Consider the following 20,911-nt stretch of genomic DNA (forward strand, 5'->3'; position numbering starts at 1 on the left):
GGTAAATCATTCCTGTAAGGACCTGCAGCCTAAAGGGATATTTATATTGTGGAAAATTCAATCAACGTGTTGCTTTGGAGTAGTGATGGGTTTAGTTGGCAAACATCCCGAGTTGACTCTGATCCGACTTAATTTCGGAATCGACTCCAGAAGGTAGGTCCGCCAAGCATTATCCGGAATAGCCCGGGGTCGCCCGGGGTCGTTCGAAGTCGACCGGAGTCGTTGGGGGTCGGAGTCATCCGGAGTCGTCCAGAGTCGTTCGGAGTCGTCGGAGTCGTTGGGAGACGGAGTCATCGGGAGTCGTCCGGAGTCGTCCGGAGTCGTTCGAAGTCATTTGGAGTCGTCAGAGTCAGCCTGCGATACAAAGACCTATATATGAAATGCACGCGCAAAGTGAAAGACAAAATACACATCGTAATGAAATGCCTGATCACAAGCACATTGCACGGGAGAGGGTCTGTTGACTACGATCTACTCTAGACGACTCCGAATGACTCCGACTCCGGTCGACTCCAACGGACTCGGGACGACTCTAGCAGACTCCGGACGACTCCGAACGTCTCCCGACAACTCCCAACGACTCCGGACGAATTCGGACGATTCTGAACGATTCCGGGTGACTCCTGATGACTTCATGACTCCGAACAACGCCGAACGACTACGGGTGACTCCGGGCGACTCCGCACGACTCTGGACGACTTCGGGCGGAACTAGTGAGCCGTGATTGCGCTTCAAAGAGCACATCACTGCTTTGGAGTATCCAAGGGAACCACGGGGAAAATCTGGCATCCCTTGATCTACATTTTTGTGAACTGCCATTGAAAACAAAACAAAATCTTACATAATCCCAGCCAGCCAAATTGTATTCGCTTTAAGGAGACATTTATATTCTAGAGTTTGTCAAATTCTATTTCCCGTTTTGTTACCAATATGTTCCGTTTTTTTTCACCAATTACGTATGCTTAGCCTAGGCTTTTGCCATTAATTCTAGTTGGAGTTTACTGGTAACAAATTTCATACCTATAGTTTAAAGCTATACATAACATATAACAAAAAACATTAATTTGTACTTCGGATGAGTATATTGTACAACAATTGGACGCATTGCGTGAGACTTCGTCGTTGTCGTCTTGAACCGTGTAACATTAACTTACTTTGTCATGGTATTTAAGACATCGTGCTTAAACAATCAGACCAAATTAACAAACACATCATGGATGTTGACTTATTTGGCATAAGATTGTACACACCCAATGTCTACTCTTAAGCATACTTAAGTGCACAGTGTAAAGCTGATGAAAATCCTATTTGTACTGGGCTATTTTGTGAAAGAGTATGATGTTTTACTCTGACACGATAACGAAATGCATGCTTTTAACCCATTAGCGGTCATTAATAAATATCGTTATTTTATAAATATATTAAAATTTGATTAATTAAGAAAACAAATCCTAATGTGCTTTCCACAGCACCCAATGCCATACAGTATAATTTACTTGTTTTTTAATGGTTTACAATACAGCCGAAAGGCTGCTGGCGTCTGCAGTCGGCGGAGTCAATCCGAGTCCGAGCTGTCAATCGTAATCACCCGCTGGCGTTTCTTCCGCCCTGCCGCAGCAGAAGGGCCCGCCTGTTGCCGGGCTCGTCTGTTTCGTCGGCGCTCCTGCTCGATCCGCTTTTCCGCCCGCTCCAGCTCGCACAGTTCCATCGTCTGCGACTGGATGGTGTCATCGTCGTCGATAAAGGAACAGAGCGCCTGGGAGCATTCCTCCATCTCTTGGTAGCAATCGTCCTCCCCGCTGCCAATGCTGTGCGCATCCGTTGTGTCCAGGTACGTGCCCGGCGGTTGCCGGCCGCTTCCCGCCCGCCGATAACCGTCGGCAGGCATTTTGAAGGCACCGTGGCGCGCGGCCGGACTCCGCACGGACTGCAGGTAAACTGCGCGCATATCGACCGCACTCGGCTGCTCGTCGTCGGACGACGTGACGAAGCTTGCCAGCGAACCTTCGTCCTCGTGGCCCTTGTCGTCTTCAGCGCCGTCGTCTTCGTCCGAGTCGACGGCCTGGGTTTGGAAGAAGGCGCGCGCTGCCTTTTTTCGTTTCGTTCGCTTGCTCGCGGCAGACGGGCGTACCTGAAGAAGATGATGAACAACAACAACAACATATTAGAATGGCTGATGAATTCTACTCCACCTTCACCTTTTCCTACCGGAGTTTCTTCGAAGCTTGTGTCCGACTGTTTCCCGACGACCGTTACGTCCTCCACGCTTTCCGCGCTCGAATCGATCCGGTTCTGGTTGGATCGCCGCACCTTTCTACCGATGAAACTCTCGTTCAAGTCCGGCGGATCACAGCGCAGATCGCCTGTAGCTAACGCTACCGTTTCGCTACCTTCCCTCCGTTTGCTAACGCTTGGCGGGTTGGGTGTTGCTCGCCGAAGGTTTCCTACCCGATCGGTGGTGCCGCTAACGCCCGCCGGATGTTTGGTACCGCTCCGCGGTGGCCTGGACGGGACGGGACTGCTAAACATCCATTCGCTCTCGTTATCGCTATCATCCTGAAAGACTAGATCGGCGGAACCGAGGTCAATGCATTTGCTGCCTCGTTCCAATCCGCGCAGTTCGGGGGTTTGCGGTGCAAGCGGCCGCACCGTTGTGTCCGACGTATTTAGCTGCGGCTCGGGGGAATGGTCTTCACTCGTCCGGTTTTGCTCGGGCCCAACATTCGCCACAGGCGAGTCAGCTGCAAGCTCCCCAAACAGCCTCCTATTAATGGACGTTCCTTTCGCAGCCGTTCGGTCCTCCTCCACGGTACAAACGGGCGGGTCCGTCCCGCTTTCGCCGTCGTCAAAGATGTCGCTCAAATCGTGCAGCTTAAAGTACTCCAGCACCATCTTCCGTCTCATACGCTCTCGTTCCGCTTCCGCTGCGAGAGCGCCCGCGGCGTCACCGTCGGTGGTCGCGATTTTGTCGGGCGTTACGAGCGTGTCCGAGTTTTTCTTCTTCTGCACCGAGCGGTTGAACGCCAGCAGCAGCGGGCTATTGCACGGATCCAGCGGAGCGACCCCCGACCGTCTGCCCTTCTTGACCGTCGAGGGGTTGAGCGGTTTCTTTACGGCGTTCACCGGGGCCACCTTCCGCTTGCTGGGATGTGTAGCAGCAGCAGGCTCCAGACAGACCTCCGACGCGGTCGTCTCGAACAGGTTCGAGATGGATTTGTCGAAACCTTCGTCAGCGGTTAGATTGTCCTCCGGCCGGCACCGTTCGTGGGGTATCAGGTCGGGCAGCTCGAGTGGATCGTCCCTCTGCACCGGTACGGGTGGACTGGACAGCACCGTGGTCTGCGCCGCCGGCACGCTGAGCAGCTCCTGGCGGCACAGAAACTTCTGCCGGCTCAGCTGCTTGTAGTGTTGCACCGAACGCTGCACGAGGGCCGGCATCGTTTGCTGCCTGCCTGTCTGCTTCCGACCGCCGTGCGCTAGCGGGGTGCTCTGGCCCTCCTCCCGCGACCGTTGCTCGTGCGGTGAGGCGACGGAAAAAATGTCCCGCTCGCTCGCATCCAGCTCACCGCTCGCGTCCGGGCCGCGCGGTTGAAAGTAGTGCCGCACCGAGTAGTGACCCGACGGGCTAGCCTTGCTGCGCTTCGCCGACGGTGCCTCCGGTGTTGCGGCCGCCTCGCCCAGCCATTTGCTCTTCCTGCGGTTCCTGCCCGCACCGGCGCCCACCAGCGAACCTTCCCCGTCGGACGAATCGGAATCGTGCGGGCCGCACCGGTCGTCGCGCTCGGGCAGCACCGCCATGTTCACCTTCATGCACTTCGGCTCCAGCCCGTGCGGTACGAGCCGGGGCGAGCTGCGGTACAGCACGCGCAAAATCTCCTTGCTGCGGGCTAGCTGCTGGTTGGTCCGGTCCTTCGAGGCGAGCACCTGCTTGAGCGTTTCGTGCTCCTCGCCCTCGGTCACCAGCATCAGCACCCGGCCGACGCGCTGCCGCCCGGTGCGGCCGACCCGCTGCACGAACCGGGTCGGATTTTTCGCGATGTCAAAGCACACGATCAGGTCGACCTCGCCCACGTCGATGCCCTCCTCGGCGACGCAGGTCGCGATCAGCGTGTTGATCGTGCCGGCCCGAAACTGCCGTATGACGTCGATCTGCTCCTGCTGCGGTACGCGCACACCGTTCGCGCTGCCCTGGCCTGCCGAAAAAAAAGGAAAAACCCAATTTAATTCTAGGCAATACAGTAGTGCACGGGTCAGCCAACTTTTGAGGCGAAAGGCCAAATATTAAAAATGGAAAATAATTGGTTAATGATATCAAACAATGCAAACAATAATTGTATCATCCTTGCAAGATTCAAAGTTGATCATTCATGTTATAAAACTAATTGTAAAGATTCATCAATTCAAAGGATCAGATCAGAGTGCGCAAAAGTGTAATCAGTCCAAACAACAAGCATGTATAATCGTTGTAGTCATAAAAACAATAATTAGGGGTTTTTTTAAAGTTCCTTTCTGTTTTCAACTGTGACCGAAATAGATACCTGAAACAGATAAAAATTAATGCAACTAATTTGTATGAAATTAGGAACAATTTCTAAAACTTTCTGTTGCAGATTTGAATACATCAAATATCACAGAAACATAGGTATTTACACGCTGCTTTTACACAAAATTGCCTTGGCGTAATGATGGGAAAATACCATTTTTTGTGTGGGCGGTGTGTGAACGGATCGGAATCGGCTCCGTAATCAGATTCGGCTCCGGAATCGCAATTTGCTCCGGTAACGGTATCAGAATTGACTTCAGAATTGGAATTAGCTCCGGATTGAGAATCAGTTCTTGCATTGAAATAAGAAGTTTCAGAAGCGAAATCAGCCCGGGAATCTCCATGAGAATGGAGCGTTTACAGGTAAATTTTGATTCTTTGCGGCTATCAATACGTAGCGTTGGACCCAAATGCCTATTATTTTGCAGATGCCGAAACCGACTCTGATTTCGAGGCCGATTCTGATTCCTGACCCAATTCCGATCCTGGAGCCGATTTCGGAATCGATTCCAGAAAATTTCAGAGCTAGCCGGAATCGATTCGGACGAAAACTTAATTTTCCCTATCACTAATTCAGAGCCATCCGGACTCATCCGGACTCACCCGGACTGATCTGGACTCATCCGGATTGATCCGAACTGATCCGGACTTATCCGGACTGATCCGGAGTCGAATCAGATCATAATCATAATCTGGAGTCGGAGTCGTATTTTCCGCACCGAAATCGGAGTTGATCTATGACACCGCGCCGGATTACCTATCACTAACGACATAGCCGACCGCAGCAGTACTATCTTCACAATGTGGTACAATTCCTTTACGGAAAGCACTTAGGATATTGATAGCGGACAGTTTGATAGATGGCGTTTGCATCGGGTTGAAAGGTAAACAAAAATCGCCTACATAGCAGATGCCATACCAACAATGCAGTTCGCTCGTATGGCCGGTTGATTGTCGCTCAGCAGCCGCTTGATCATCGCAACCGAGTCGCGAAACTCGCAGAACACGATCGCCCGCGAGTCCGGATGCTCGCGGAAAAATCCCTTCAGGTGCTTCTCCAGTATCCGGTACTTGGGGTGGCCGTAGTCGACATCATCGTTCCCGGTCAGCGCGCCCGATTCGTTCAGCAGGGCGGCCGGCGACTCCTGCCCCCGTTGCACGTGCTGCGGGAACTGGTCCTTCAGCCGGTCCAGAAACTGCTTGATCTGCCGGTCCTTGGCGATGAAGTATTTCTCCTGCGCGTTCGGGCCGTTGCTACCGCCGCCGCTACCGAGCAGATAGTTCAGCAGCGCCCGTATGCCGTGCTTGACGAGCAGCTCGATCGCGTGGTACATGCCGATGCAGGCGTAAAAGTCCGACACGATGGTGGCGTGGCTCGGGTGGCGCTGGTGCATCGCCCCGCTCCGGTACCGCTTCAGCTCCATCACTAGCAGCCCGTGCGTGAGGCGGTTCGGGTAGCGGGCGAACACGTTCGCCTCGAGCAGCCGCTGCAGGTACGGGTCGACGAGCCGCAGCAGCTCCTTGCGGAGGCGCGCGATCGTCGGCCCGAGCGGTATCACGATCGTGCGCACGTCCCGCCGGAACACGTACGGCTGCAGGTCCGGCGAGCAGTCGTACCGCACCTCGATGTGCGAGATGAGCAGATTCTTCAGCACCTCCGCTACGTCCTCGAGCGTGCGGCCCGGGGTTGCCGAGAGCGCGAGCACCCGGAAGCAGGGGTTCGTCTCGGCCAGCAGCCGGATCACGTCCGTGTAGGCGTACCGGCCCTTCGCCTTGTGCGCCTCGTCGATCACCACCAGCCGCACCTGGTTGGCGGGAAACAGCGGACCTCCTCCTTCTCCACTTCCTCCCCCCGGGTCCGTGCCCTGCAAGTCGGCCAGCACGACCTGCGGGGTGGCGAAGAAGACGCGCCTCGATCGCCACAAGGTGGCCCGCTTCGAGCGCGGCTGCCTGCCCGTCACCTCGGCCGTGTCCGCCCTGGGGATGCCGACAACCCGCGCGCACGCCTCAATCTGCTGGGCGACGAGCGGCCGGGTCGGCGCCATAAAGATGACCTTACCGGTCGGGTACCACCGGTACAGGTTGTACATGACGACCGCGGCGATGAACGTTTTGCCCAGCCCGGTCGGCAGCACGACCAGCGTGTTCTTAAACAGGGCCGCCTCCGTGATCGCGTACTGGTACTGGCGCACCGGCACGTCCACCGGGTAGATCCAGCTCTCGCCGGTGCTGGCGTCGAACCCGTCGCAGTCACCGTTCCGGCGCAGGTTCAGCTCGTACGAGTCGTCCCGGGTGAAGGAGGCGTCCGCCAGCGAGTAGCTGGTCTGGTTCAGCACGTCCGATCGGTTCTCCAGATCCGCCAGCGAATCGTTCATTTTGGCCATATCGTCGTCCATTGCCCTTTACTATGCGAACACACACATACACACACCTACACACTTAAACACCAACTGAGCAAAACGACGGACGGACCTTTTTTTCTTCCAAAAACAATACATTACAACAATTATGAGGCCATAATGCAACTGAAGAATGAGCGCCGTTTTGTGTTTTGAAAATGTAAACTTTGCCAGTTGTCAAGCTGGACGTCAGTAGTGATGGGTTATCGGAATTAGTGATGTGCTGTATGGAGCGCACCCACGGCTCCGATCCGACTCCGACTATTGTTAGTTCGGTTCCGACTCCGGCAAAATGGAACCACTAGATCCGCCCGGAGTCGGAGTCGTTCGGAGTCGTCCGGAGTCGACGACTCCGAACGACTCCGAACGACTCCGAACGACTCCGACTCCGAACGACTCCGGACGACGCCGGACGACTCCGAACGACTCCGAACCACTCCGAACGACTCCGGCTCCGGGCGACTCCGGGCGACTCCGGACGGCTCCGAATGACTCCGAACGACTCCAAACGACTCCGAACGACTCCGGACGACTCCAGGCGACTCCAGGCGACTCCGGACGACTCCGGACGACTCCGAACGACTCCGAACGACTCCGACTCCGGCGACTCCGGGCGACTCCGTACGACTCCGAACGACTCCGGATATTGCAGCGCGGACCTACCTTCCGGAGTCGATTCCGAATTTATCGGAGTCGGATCGGAGTCGACTCCGGATTTTTGCCAACTTTTCCCATCACTAATCGGAATCGTACCCACAGCACGGAATCGCTTCCGAGCATTGCTACACCGGCTCCGATTCCGGTTAAATAAAATTCGATTCGATGATTCCACCCGGAGCCGTCGGAACCGACTGGAACCGTTAAAAAAGTATTTACAGTTCTTAAACAATTGGCATGATGCTTGAAAACGTTGATGATACCTGAATTCATCGGATGTAATGCTGAATCTGCGGCACATTTCTCGAACACACTGATCCACGGCGAGGACATACGGCCGAAGAAAATGTTTACACTTATAATCCCTTATAAGATTCGGGAAGGGGTCCCGCGGGCTTGCGATAAAGTGTGAAACCCTGTAAGAAAAAGTATTCAACCATGTACAGGCGGTCCCCGAGATACACGATTGATGGGGACCGAAAACGGCCTTAAAATACCGCGTATCTCGAATTTCCGCGTATTTCGAATCTCGTGGTTTCCAGCCAAAATATCACTAATTTTCGTTTAATTTTGCAAGTAAGAGACGGTTTAAGCCACTAAATTAAATATTTGATATGATTTTGACTGAATATAACAAATTTGAACCTGTTGAAATGGTTTTTAACATTCGATCAAAAGGGAAATTATTTGGCATTTGACAATTGATATGTCAAATCAGTACAATTTGCTTACAGTGTGATATAGAAATGATGACCACACCGTTTGGTTGTCTTCTGTCTAATGCCCGTTTATTTCACCTTCATGCGGTTTGTCGCTTTGACAGATTGACGTTGTCGGAGCTGTCTGAACCTGCACGTCACTGATTAAAGTGCAGGGCTGCCAAACACCACACGCCCCCATGATGTTCTCATCACTTAATGTCTACAACAAAATCTGCCAGTGCCTGTGGCGGCCGTCGGTTCCGCGCCGGTCGACCTTCATTCATTTCTATGGGTTGCTCATCAAACTGGGCAGGAATTTCAGCATATTGCTCAACGCTTGTTTCCTCTTGCTCCTCATCAACTTCGACATAAGCGTCTATAGAATCATTCGGGTTTGACCTCGCATCAAGAAAGAGATCTATCTCGTCCTCAGCTGCAGATGATGGTAAAGCAATGTGTGAGGTTGTCAAAAAATCTCTTCCCCCGTATGTACTCGGAGCTCTTCGAATGTCGAGCACATGTCTCGGCGTGCCTTCCACCTCTACAGTGTTTCTTGATATGACACCAGTCACTGTACCAGGCTTCCATTTGGTTGTACAGGTTACTTGGGGTGGCTTAACGAATACTGAATCTCCTGGCTTGAAGGGGCATTCCTCGATGCCTTTTTCTGAAGGCTCTCGAGGTTTTGCCGAAGGATGTCTCCATTTGTAACGGAAGATGGCATCTGCTGGAGATTCCTCTCGACTACAATCCGACGCCAGATTGTACCAAAACACGGCCTGGAGAGGTGACGTGGCACTTCTGGCAGCTATTCTTTTAATTGTTCGATGGTTACGTTCGACAATACCATTACCGGATGGGCGATAAGCTGCTCTATATCGCCTCACTACATTCCAGTTCCTACACAGCAGTTCGACATAGCTAGAGCGGAATGCCAATCCGTTATCCATTAGCAATTCATCAGGAGGTCCTCTTTCACGAAATACTCCTTCCAACACCTGACTTATTTCTGAGCCACTCTCTGTTTTTATCTCGCGCCATATCGCAAATCGTCCTGGTCCACAATCTACTATTGTAAGATATTTACTTGATTCAAAGTGAGTTACGTCTACAGCTAATCGTTGCCATATTCTTTTTACTTCGAGATCACCTTGCTCGTGTGTGGTCGGTGCTGGGTCGATAGATTGACACTGTATGCATTCGCGTACGCACTGCGATATTTCATTTCTATTTATTGTTGGATCTACCAGTCTTGCCAGATAGAGTGAACGATCTACGCCAAAATGATGCTGTTCATGCAACCTCTTCACGTTTGCTGCGCACGCCACGTGTAACTCACGTGTGATCGGTTTAGTGAGCCATGATTTTTTCACTCGCGTCAAGGCATCTGCTTTGTTCTTTTCAGACTGAACAAAAATCACGTTCAACTCCAGTGCATATTCGTTCATGAGTTCTCGTATTGTGCCCAAACGTCTTCTGATCAACATCTCTGAAGCACCAGAAACCTTGGCTCTTGGTCCCAAATCACAGGCCGATCGAAGCCAGCTAACCACAGTAGCCGAATCACACATCACTTTCAGCTTACTCAAGCCCCATTTCAGTGCAAGGTTGATTCCTCTCATCACCGCGTCTAGCTCCGCAATGTTAATATGGCCAGCATCTGCTTCTTTTCGCAACCACGCTGCGTCTTCTACTATCTCGCCACCAATTTCCAAGACTACACCGTATGCTACAGAGCTAGCGTCACACCAAACAATGCCTTCCGCAGCATCTGGTGGCACCATCCAACAACCTCTAACCGGATCATCGCGTTGCACTCTTTCTAATATTTCCCGGAGGATCATCATTGCCTTTTCTCCAACACCATCATCCCATCGCTGCCCCTGACAATGCCTTTTCGAGTAGCTGCACGCGATGCGCAACCAATTAGCCACTGGGTAGTGTCCCACCAGGCGTCCACACACAGAGAAAAATTCCCTCCTCGTCAACTCGTGATCAGGGAAAGTCGGCAGATCATTCCCTCGACGAAACAACACTTGCCTTTCGTTCTCGCTAAGTTCTAGCCCAAGAACTCGCCCTCCATGCAAATGTACTGGTGGCTTCGCTTCTAGCCCATATCGCTTCAGGTGGTTGACAACTTCGCCTGCTGAGACCACACTTTCATCCACAATAATATCGTCAATGTAGCTACCAGTACCTCGTCTGATTTTATCATTTTGAGATAGTACGTATTCAACTATTTTACTCATGATTTTTGGTGCGCTACTCAACCCAAAGCCCAAGCGTGTTAAGCAATAAGATCGGTTTTTGAAACATACCTGTTGAAAGTCCCAGAGGCTAGGATCGATCCGTACCTGAAGATAGGCAGATCGCAGGTCCACCAACTTTAAGGGTCCCTTCATTCTCCGCCACCTTCGAATCGTTTCATCGCAAGCAGGAGCATCCAATCCAGGGTTCGATTGAACAAAGCTGTTAAGCTCACGATAGTCAAGAACCGGTCTAATCTTGTTCTTATTCGGTTGTTCTACCGCCATGAGTGGCAGCCTACCGTATACCTGTGACTTCCATGGTCGCAGCCAACCATTCTCAATCCATGTTTGAACCTCTTCATCGAACCGATCTTTCTTTACAGGATCATCAACGCTGCCGTAACTAGCGGTAGTGTTTCTCAGCACCGCAGGGTCTTTTTTCCATTTCCACCGTGCAGTCCACTCCTTCCCGTCAAAGCTCGCCTCAAAATCTCTATCGTCTATTGTCACTGCTGTTGGCACCGCTCCACATGCTGCACCACACGATGGCTTCGAGGTTAGCGCACAACTTTGTCTCCGGATCGCAGTAGTGGTTCCCAGAAAAATTTCGGTGCTCGTAATCATTACGCCACCGAACAATTCTATCGCGTCCATTCCAAGCACTACATCAACGCCATCGACCAGCTTGTCCAAAACAAGACACTCGATGCGGGCTGACATTCCAGAACATTCGACCAGTACACGTTCATAACCTTGGCAAGAAACCCTGTCTCCATTAATTGTTACTATCGTTGCGAGCGGTCCAAACGCCGTAGATGTGGAGAACCGGGGCGAGATGATCGATTTTCCACAGCCAGTGTCGATAAGGGCCCGCGCCTGTACACCGTTTACGACAACTCGAACAATAGGCAGCGCCTCTAAGCATGTCGTGGGAGATCCGCTGGCGCCGTAGAACTCCCTTGTCCGTTTCCCGCAGGGCAATTACGCCGAAAATGCCCTACCTGCCCACACGTCCAGCATAGAGGTGGTTGCTTTGGAGTTTTACACTTTTTTGCCGAATGCTGTCCCCCGCATCGCGGGCATACCTGCATTGTTTCTCCTTGTTGTTGCCCTGTATACCGCCGGTTAACAATAGCTGCTGCCGCCATGTTGTCGTTCACGCGCACTCTTTCATCTGCTTGCCGCTTCCCGTACTCGCGGAGAAGAGATCGCGTCGCATCTAGAAGCTTCTCGGTGTCGGTCAAATTTTCTGTCATCGCATGCAGCGCGCTTCTGACCGACAAGGGCAACCCGTGGCAGTATTGTGCACGTAACACCTCGTCGCCTTTGATGCCTGCGTCTTTCATTAAACGGCATAACTTTTGATGATACTGTTCGGGTGGTTCGCCAGCCCACTGTGCGCCAATGAACGATGCGTAAGATTCAGCCGGATCCGGACCAAAGGCTTTTCTGAGCGCCACCTTTATTGCCTCTGAATCTTTCTTCTTCTCATCGCTCAAGCGATCGTACACCAGGGCTGCTCCGCCATCTAAAAACAGCGGCAACAGTTCTGCAACATTTTTCACTTTGCGCAATTCTGCAGCCCTATCAAAGCGATCCAGCCAACCGACGATATCACCATCGCCTGTAAAGGGCTTTACGACATCCACAAAGCGAATTTCTGCAGATTCCACCATTTTGTATCAAACGCCGAAATAGCTTGTGATATAGAAATGATGACCACACCGTTTGGTTGTCTTCTGTCTAATGCCCGTTTATTTCACCTTCATGCGGTTTGTCGCTTTGACAGATTGACGTTGTCGGAGCTGTCTGAACCTGCACGTCACTGATTAAAGTGCAGGGCTGCCAAACACCACATACAGAACTGTCAAATTTATAAAACCGCATATCTTCGAATCTGCGTATAAAAAGTGCCGTATAACTCGGGGACTACCTGTATTGTTAAAAAAAAAGATCTTTGGTGCAGTAAATGATGAAGGCGTGTTTTTAACTCATCAACTCCTAATTTTGTATTTGAATTTTTCGTTTATACCGGCGATTTAAAACGATTCAGAATTCTTCCGACTATTACAACGGTTCCGGTCGGCTCCTGACAGCTCCAGCTGCCGACTAGCGTCTTCGGCTGGTTCCGGAAGGTTCCGAGTTTGAAGTGGTGCACCAACCATTCGGAATCGCTTCCGATTTTGGCGGAGTCACGGATTTGTTTTAAATTTACCCATCACTAGTCACCTGCTGGCGCCGTTTGACGTTTCACACTCACGCTCGCCCGAGTTTGTTTTGCCAATGTGTGCTGCGATGGATTTCTCGTACCTTGTACAGCCGCAAACGAACGAAAGTCAACAGTCCGTTGATTCGTGAACTTTCTCATACTAATTGGATGAGAAAGAATAACTGGTGGATGGTAGAAAATGCTCAATCAAAACTGACCCTACGAATTTTTTTTTAATAATTGACTTATTTGATGAAATTACTTTCCGTTATATTTTTGCATATTCTATTATCCTGGTAATAGATCCATATCGAGGCCATCCTCATCATCAACACTCAGAGTTAGTGCGCAAAAGGGAAATAATCCAAACCCAGAGCGCTTCTAGTATTATGTATCAGCTGTGTTTGATTTCATGATCTCCCACTCACTCACTCACTCACTCGATTATATTTAAAATCTATTTGGCTCCGCTGATCCACCTGAAAAAGGCTGCAGCGCAATACATTGCCGGTGGACAAATCAATATCATTTTTCGTTTTTTTTTTTTATATTACGGATCTACAATTTTATTTCTCTCGAGAAACCGCCGGAAAAATAGCAAACAGAGAAGAACAGGACGAAACGGGAAAGAGGCACACTATCTATTTGCGGTACCACATCTGCAGCGTCTTCATGCGCTTGACCTTCTTCTGCAACTGCAGCACGCCGTACAGCAGCGCCTCGGCGGTGGGCGGGCAGCCGGGCACGTAGATGTCGACCGGGATGATCCGGTCGCAGCCGCGCACCACCGAGTAGGAGTAGTGGTAGTAGCCGCCCCCGTTCGCGCAGCTACCCATCGAGATGACCCAGCGCGGTTCCGGCATCTGGTCGTACACCTTGCGCAGGGCCGGTGCCATCTTGTTCGTCAGCGTGCCGGCCACAATGATGACGTCCGCCTGGCGCGGTGACGCCCGGAACACGACGCCGAACCGATCCATGTCGTAGCGCGGGGCGGCGATGTGCATCATCTCGACCGCGCAGCAGGCCAGCCCAAACGTGAGCGGCCAGATCGAGCCCTTGCGGCCCCAGTTCAGCACGTCGTCCAGCCGGGCGACCGTCCAGTCCGCCCAGTTCGATTGCTTCGTGCCGAACGGCGAGTACGGCAGCTTCTCCGGCTTGTCCTTCTCCACCACCGGCAGGGTCGCCTTCGATCGGAGCACCTGGGCGGCACCGTTGGTTGATGGGAGCAACAGCGCCTTCGTCAGCAGCGGACGAACGGCCAGCATCGTTGAGCTTGTTGGGTGTTGTTGGTCCGGTGAAGAAGAAAAAAAAGCTGAGGTGGTTGGTCGAAGTCCTTTCGTTTACTCCTGCCTACGTCCCGTGCGCTGCTTTGATGGAAGTCCGGAAGGAGGAGTTGTGCCGAAAGGGAGAAACGAAAAAAATGGGGAGAAATGCGCGTTAATCACTTTGCATTCCCGCACCACCAGCCGACCGGGCCAGAAAGGGGGCTTGCGAATTCGGAATCGGAACGATCTTTTGCGTACTTGAAGCACCGAAAAACCTCTGGAACTAAGATATCGCACCACACGCAGACCCGCTCGGGGTTCGTTTTTACATAAGCTGGCGAAAGAATAATGCAGAAAAATACACACGCAAAACGTCAACGTTTGACAGTGGACGTGCAAGGTATATAGAATCAGGTGGGTTTGCTAATATGGTACAAGGTGCAAGTATTAAGATGGTGCAGTATTGTTGCGTTTGAATGATCTCCATGATTGGGAATTGCTATGACCGTATTAATACACGATGCGCAATCTCAGATTGCGCATATATTCGTTTTATCAAAACATAAGTCATTTCACGTAGCCAACCCTGAGCTATAAACGTCATTTCCATACATTTTCAGATTGCGCCAAGATTGCGCATAAATTTTCAAGATTATATGTCCGAGATATATATATATTTTTTGACAGATAAATATATCAAACCGACCCGTTTGACAGATAAATATATGCGCAATCTGAGATTGCGCATCGTCTATTGCTACGGTGACGCAACTCATAAAATGTTCTATACCCCCTATAAGTTCTCTCCTATTTTTATTCCAGAGCTCCAAGTATATGCCAAGTCCCTAAGCCAGCGGTCTAATGTTGTTGCGCGCAACATTGTTGCTCGGAAACATATCGCTGAGGTGGTCTATGAATGTTGCTGGCAACATTTCACTTTGACATTGTTTAGCGTCAAAAATTAACCAATTAACAGCTCAGAGTTTATTTTTTATCATTCACTTGTTGAATAAAGTTTTGAGAAATAAAATATACACCAAAAAATGTATTATAAATGCTTAAAATCCAAATTTAGCGGATGTCAACAAAAATCACACAGCTGCTGTGTCATTTCATACACCCGATTACAATGACCAAGGTAAATACAAAATGTTGCCAGACAAAAATCAAATTGGTTTGATATTGGCCGGCAACAAAGTTGCGCTAGCTGTCAAAATCCATACATTTTGCCAGCAACAATGTTGCACGCAACAAGATTAGACCAGTGCCTAATTATCAATTTGTTTTGAATAACTTCACCTTATGTATATATGAACCTTGGGACGTATGGAAATTCTCGATGAAATTGGAATATTTTGTTTGTCTTAATTGAACGTAATTAAACGGGAAAATTTGCTACTACAGTGGAACGCTGTTTATCTTAGCGTATCTTTTATCCGGTTGTCCGTTCATCCGTGATGTTCAGACACGACCAGTGCTGCAAAATGTCATAGTATCACGAGATTTTCACCAACGAAAACAACGAACATATCCGTGGTAGCTTGATGCTCATTGCTGATTCTCAATAAAAGTGCTGCATGACATGCCGAACGCGAATTCTTGAGTCCAACGCGATACTCTGACGGACAAGCTTAGCTTAATGCCGGCGCAAGCATCATCATGATTTTTTTCTGACTGTGAACAGTGCTGCCAAATGCCTCTGTTTCAGTCATCAACACTTCTGACTGAAACGAAGCTCAAATCAGATCACGTACACAACTGAGATGATCAGTGACGATACTCAAACAGTTGGAGAATCAATCACATGCTTGTTGACATTTAGTTTAGCACCCAGCTTTTGGTCACTCACTTGGTCACGACATTTTTGTCGGCAATAATCAAGACATTCTTCGAATATACTTCCCAAATAGCCAGCTCGTACTTTATAGCTGATTTAGGGCTGTTTAACGAAAAATCGTTCCAATGTCGTACTTTGTGGGTGATTAAGAGATAGACGGCACTTTGCGGAACTATGGAGCTATTTAACAGGCACATGGTACTCTTTGGAACTTTGCGGCTGATTAACACTATGTGTAGGGTTCATGATGGAACTTTAAGGCTTGTTAAGGACGAGTACCGAGCTTGGTGGAACTTCATAGCTTTTTAATGCATGACATCGGTACGAGGTGGGTCTTGTCAAAGTGTCAAAGACAGACGCCGCCAATCATCTCATTGCTGCTGTACAAGTTAGATTAGTTCTTTGAAGAAGGGATTTTGAAGGAAGTGATTGTGATTGTACAGTAAATTGTGATACGTTTCGTGTAATTTATGAATATTAAGGGTTTAAAAATATACACATGTACACAAGCAAAACAAATCCTGTTGTTTATTTCATCGATGACGCTTGCTTGAAAATAAAACACAAAGAAAAATAATCCCCAGCACCGTAGCTTAAGGAAGCTGCTTAGGCGCTATTTATAAGGACCGCCTGGAATTTTGATGCTGTTTATTTACTGCAAAAGGCGGATTAGAGCAGCGATCTTTAGCGTGCCAAAATGAGCTGCTTAAGCAATTCGGGCTATTTGGGTTGGCACGTGGGCTCTAGCAACAAAATGAGCACGCTTCCTCCCTCTATGAGCATTTCTACACACACCGAGAATGCAGCTGAGAAAATAACTGACAGCATGCTTTGACAGCGACTGACAGCATTTTCGGTGAGAGAATTCTCCTCGGCATGCAAATAACGATGGAGCTGAGAAAAATTGAATTGGCCCCAAGTGCCACAAATCCACTAAACGACCACTAAACGGCTTCTAAACGACTCAAGTTCTCTACCTAAACGGAATATAGAAAGACTTCGTTTAGCAGACGGCAAACGACTCATGCATTCTAAAAATAGCGAAAAAGCTGGTGGCGCTCTCTGTTGGTGGGATACCCCAACCAGTTGAGCTTCATCGCTTGGAGGAGAGCTTTCTCATTTCCTCTGTACTGTTGTATGGTTTCGCATTGAAGTTATGCATCGCTAGAACTAGAACGGCGATACGATTGTTTAAATACTAAACTCCAACCGAAACCACCAGTACTGAAGCAAGTGAGATTTGAGTAATGGTCGTTGGTGTTGATACCCACGTATCTGACCACACGATATATAGATTTTTGCATAGAAAGTTAGAAGACTATATAGGTCATGATAAGATGAAACTTGTCGAAACACATTGCAAGAAAAGGATAGCAATTTAATGATGAGTTGTAATACGCCATCTATTGATCAAACCAATGAAGCTGTGGAGCTTTCATTCTTTTTTCTATGGATATTCAATTTTCCAGTCGTTTAAGCTTAATCTGTGGCGCTCGGATCGGATGCGATTTTATCGGATGAGATTTATATGGGATTTGACAGATAACGTCGGACGTGCGATTTCGTCGTCCGAAGTTATCCGTCAAATCCCATATAAAAATTTGACAGGCCGTCCGATAAAATCGCATGCGAAAAAGCGTTGCCACCGCCCTTAGGGGAGTTTTGCAATCGATTAGGGGAATGTTGCAAACGTACTGTGGAGCTGTCATCAGACTGTGGGTGCCGCTGTAAATACCTTAAAATATTTTCGACAATCTTACTAACTTATCATGTTTAATTATGACTCCGCAGCAGGATTTATTTAGTTTATCATGCGTACAGCAGAATCCCACACGAAAACAACTCCAAACGATGTTTAAAAAAAACAGCATCAGTATCAATTCGGAGCTTTTTACACCGGCACCCACAGTCTGATGACAGCTCCACAGTACGCTTGCAACATTCCCTTAATCGATTGCAAAATTCCCCTAAGTGATTGCAAACATCCACAGCTTGCATGCAATATTCCCCTACCGATTTGCAACATTCTCCTAAGTGATTGAACTATTCCCTTATATGATTCGAAACCCTGTAATAACACCCATTGTTGTAACTTAACGAAGATCTAGAAAATTCGCATAGAAAGAGTAACAGCAATACAGCCATCCCTGTCGATATTTTCGTTAATTTTGATCTTTTTCGTTGAAAATACCGGCTAAATTTTAATTTTTAACGAAACATTGACGAAGCCAGGAAAGCGTTACGCAGTGTTTTAAGCCCTGGAATTACTGCTGTATGGAAAGCTAAAAGTAATACTTTTAGGCATACTTTTAACGGTTTCTTAACAGGATTGTGCTACTTGGGTGGTTGGGATATCCCACCAACAGAGAGCGCCACCAGCTTTTTTGCTATTTTTAGAATGCATGAGTCGTTTGCCGTCTGCTAAACGAAGTCTTTCTATATTTCGTTTAGGTAGAGAACTTGAGTCGTTTAGAAGCCGTTTAGTGGTCGTTTAGTGGATTTTTGGCACTTGGGTAGTTGATCGTTCAGCATAAACTGCAAATTCATTGCAAGTTCTTTCAATGCCGAGGAGATTTCTCTCACCGAAAATGCTGTCAGTTGCTGTCAAAGTATGCTGTCACTTATTGTCTCAGCTACTCTCTCGGTGTATGTAGAAACGCTCTCAGAGCAGTTGAGAGATGGCTGTGAGAGAATTGACAATCGGTTTCTCACGCCGGTGTTTGTAGAAGCTCTGAAAAGCGCCGAGATGAGACTTTTAAAATGATGTTGATAAAATTCATTTAAATCGCTAAAATGAAGTAAAAAAACGCTCTCAGAGCGTTTCTACATGCACCGAGAATGCAGCTGAGAAAATAACTGACAGTATGCTTTGACAGCGACTGACAGCATTTTCGGTGAGAGAATTCTCCTCGGCATGCAAAGAACGATGGAACTGAGAAAAAATTGAATTGGCAGTTTATAGCGATCGATCAATTATAGTTAGCATTTTTGCCGTCTAATAATCGTAGAAATATTATTAAAAAGTAAAAGAAACTTTTTTGATTTCATTTTAGCGATTAAAATGGATTTTTTCAACATTATTTTAAAAGTCTCATCTCGGCGCTTTTCAGAGCTTCTACACACACCAGCGTGAGAAACCGGTTGTCAATTCTCTCACAGCCATCTCTCAGCTGCAGTCTCGGTGTATGTAGAAACGCTCTCAGATGTTTTCTTGGTGTAGGTAGAAACGCTCGAAAGTGCGATTTCGTCGTACGATTCCGTCGGATCGTCGCATCCGCTTTTATCTCTCAATGTAGGTTATGAAAGGCCGAAAATACACGGACCGGAATTTCGCGGCCGCGGAATTCCGCTTGTTGAAAAATGTATGGATATGACAGTTCGGGAAAGTTGCCGTTGACACTATGTACAGTAGAACGTCGATTATCCGGGGGCGGATTAACCGGCGGACGGCTTTACCGTGCGCATAAATGTGACAGCTGTTCAAACGTACAGAGAACATTTGCTGCGATAGTCAAGTGTTCAACCAGTTTTTTGTGCAGCTCTGTAGAGTCTAGTGGTGTTTTCGAAATTTATTTTTGTTCATGAACAGTGGTTAAACCTATAGTTATTGATTAAAACAATATTCTACTAACGATTTATTGATTGATTCAAGGTGAATTAATCATAAAACTAGTGGATTTTTTAAATTTTTATATGAATTTGACATTTCTTGGACCATTATCTGTGCAAATCGATTAACCGGCAACTGCCCGGTCCCGAGCTGCCCGGATAATCGACGTTCCACTGTATATGGATTTGACAGCAGGTGGAATTCCGCGGCCGCGAAATCAAGGTGTTATAAATGACAAGGTGAAGTTGTTCAGAGCAAAATGACATTTCACGACTTGACACATCCCAAATAGCCAGAATTGCTTAAGAAGCTCATTTTGGCACGCTAAAGATCGCTGCTTGAATTCGCCTTTTGCAGTAGATAAACAGCATCAAAGTTCTATGTGGGTCTTTCAAACAGCGCCTAAGCAGCTTCCTTATGCCACGATGCCAGGGATTATTTTTCTTTGTGTTTTATTTTCAAGCAAGCGTCATCGATGAAATAAACAACAAGATTTGTTTCGTTTAAACACATATGTATATTTTTAAATCTTTTGTATTGATGAATTACACACAAATTTACACAATTTACTGATAATTCACAATCACTTCACTCAATATTCATTCTTCAATTAACGAATCTAACTTGTACAGCAGCAATGAGATGATTGCCGGCGTCAGTCTTTGACACTTTGACAAGAGCCACCTCGTACCGATGTCATGCATTAAAAAGCTATGAAGTTCCACCAAGCTCGGTACTCGTCCTTAACAAGCCTTAAAGTTCCATCATGAACCCTACACATAGTGTTAATCAGCCGCAAAGTTCCAAAGAGTACCATGTGCCTGTTAAAAAGCTCCATAGTTCCGCAAAGTACCGTCTATCTCTTAATCAGCCACAAAGTACGACATCGGAACGATTTTTCGTTAAACAGCCCTAAATCAGCTATAAAGTACGAGCTGGCTATTTGGGATCTCTACCGGGGGCTCCGGTATAAAAATCGGGGAGGGCTGGTGCGGGGTAATGAAATTTGTATGCAGAGAGTGACAGATGTCCCCCACAATGTCGCCCAGCAAAAGCGGTAAAAATCAACCTTCTAAATACATTATCCTTGCGCGAAATGCAGCTTGCTCAAGGTGTTATAAATGACAAGGTGAAGTTGTTCGGAGCAAAATGACATTTCTCGACTTGACATTTCTCTTCCGTGGGCTCCGGTATAAAAATCGGTAAGGGCTGGTGCGGGGTAATGAAATTTGTATGCAGAGAATGACAGATGTCCCCCACAATGTCGCCCAGCAAAAGCGATAAAAATCAACCTTTTAAATACATTACCGTAGCAATAGACGATGCGCAATCTCAGATTGCGCATATATTTATCTGTCAAACGGATCGGTTTGATATATTTATCTGTCAAAAAATATGTATATATCTCGGACATATAATCTTGAAAATTTATGCGCAATCT

At 48.3% G+C, this 20,911-nt stretch overlaps 2 protein-coding genes across 2 annotated transcripts; both read right to left on the bottom strand.

The window, feature by feature from the left end:
• Window positions 1-837: 837 nt before the first annotated feature.
• Window positions 838-7,137, bottom strand: LOC1272094 (uncharacterized). Its single transcript, XM_310969.6, has 3 exons — window positions 5,463-7,137; window positions 2,209-4,193; window positions 838-2,131 (listed from the first exon to the last, which is right to left on the bottom strand). Exons 1-3 carry the CDS (start codon window positions 6,937-6,939, stop codon window positions 1,556-1,558), a joined length of 4,038 nt encoding a protein of 1,345 aa, XP_310969.6. The 5' UTR covers window positions 6,940-7,137; the 3' UTR covers window positions 838-1,555.
• A 6,149-nt stretch (window positions 7,138-13,286) lies between these two features.
• Window positions 13,287-14,453, bottom strand: LOC1272093 (NADH-quinone oxidoreductase subunit B 2). The gene is made up of 2 exons (XM_310968.5): window positions 14,282-14,453; window positions 13,287-14,122 (listed from the first exon to the last, which is right to left on the bottom strand). Exon 2 carries the CDS (start codon window positions 14,021-14,023, stop codon window positions 13,400-13,402), a length of 624 nt encoding a protein of 207 aa, XP_310968.3. The 5' UTR covers window positions 14,024-14,122; window positions 14,282-14,453; the 3' UTR covers window positions 13,287-13,399.
• Window positions 14,454-20,911: the final 6,458 nt, after the last annotated feature.

This window comes from Anopheles gambiae, chromosome X (assembly GCF_943734735.2).
Source record: "Anopheles gambiae chromosome X, idAnoGambNW_F1_1, whole genome shotgun sequence".
NCBI lineage: Eukaryota > Metazoa > Arthropoda > Insecta > Diptera > Culicidae > Anopheles > Anopheles gambiae.

Coding starts and splice junctions, on each gene's coding strand:
- LOC1272094 (XM_310969.6), bottom strand. CDS start 6,939: ATGGACGACGATATGGCCAAAATGAACGATTCGCTGGCGGATCTGGAG. Junction 4,194..5,462: donor ACGAGCGAACTGCATTGTTG/GTATGGCATCTG, acceptor TTTTTTCGGCAG/GCCAGGGCAGCGCGAACGGT. Junction 2,132..2,208: donor CAAGCTTCGAAGAAACTCCG/GTAGGAAAAGGT, acceptor CATCTTCTTCAG/GTACGCCCGTCTGCCGCGAG.
- LOC1272093 (XM_310968.5), bottom strand. CDS start 14,023: ATGCTGGCCGTTCGTCCGCTGCTGACGAAGGCGCTGTTGCTCCCATCA.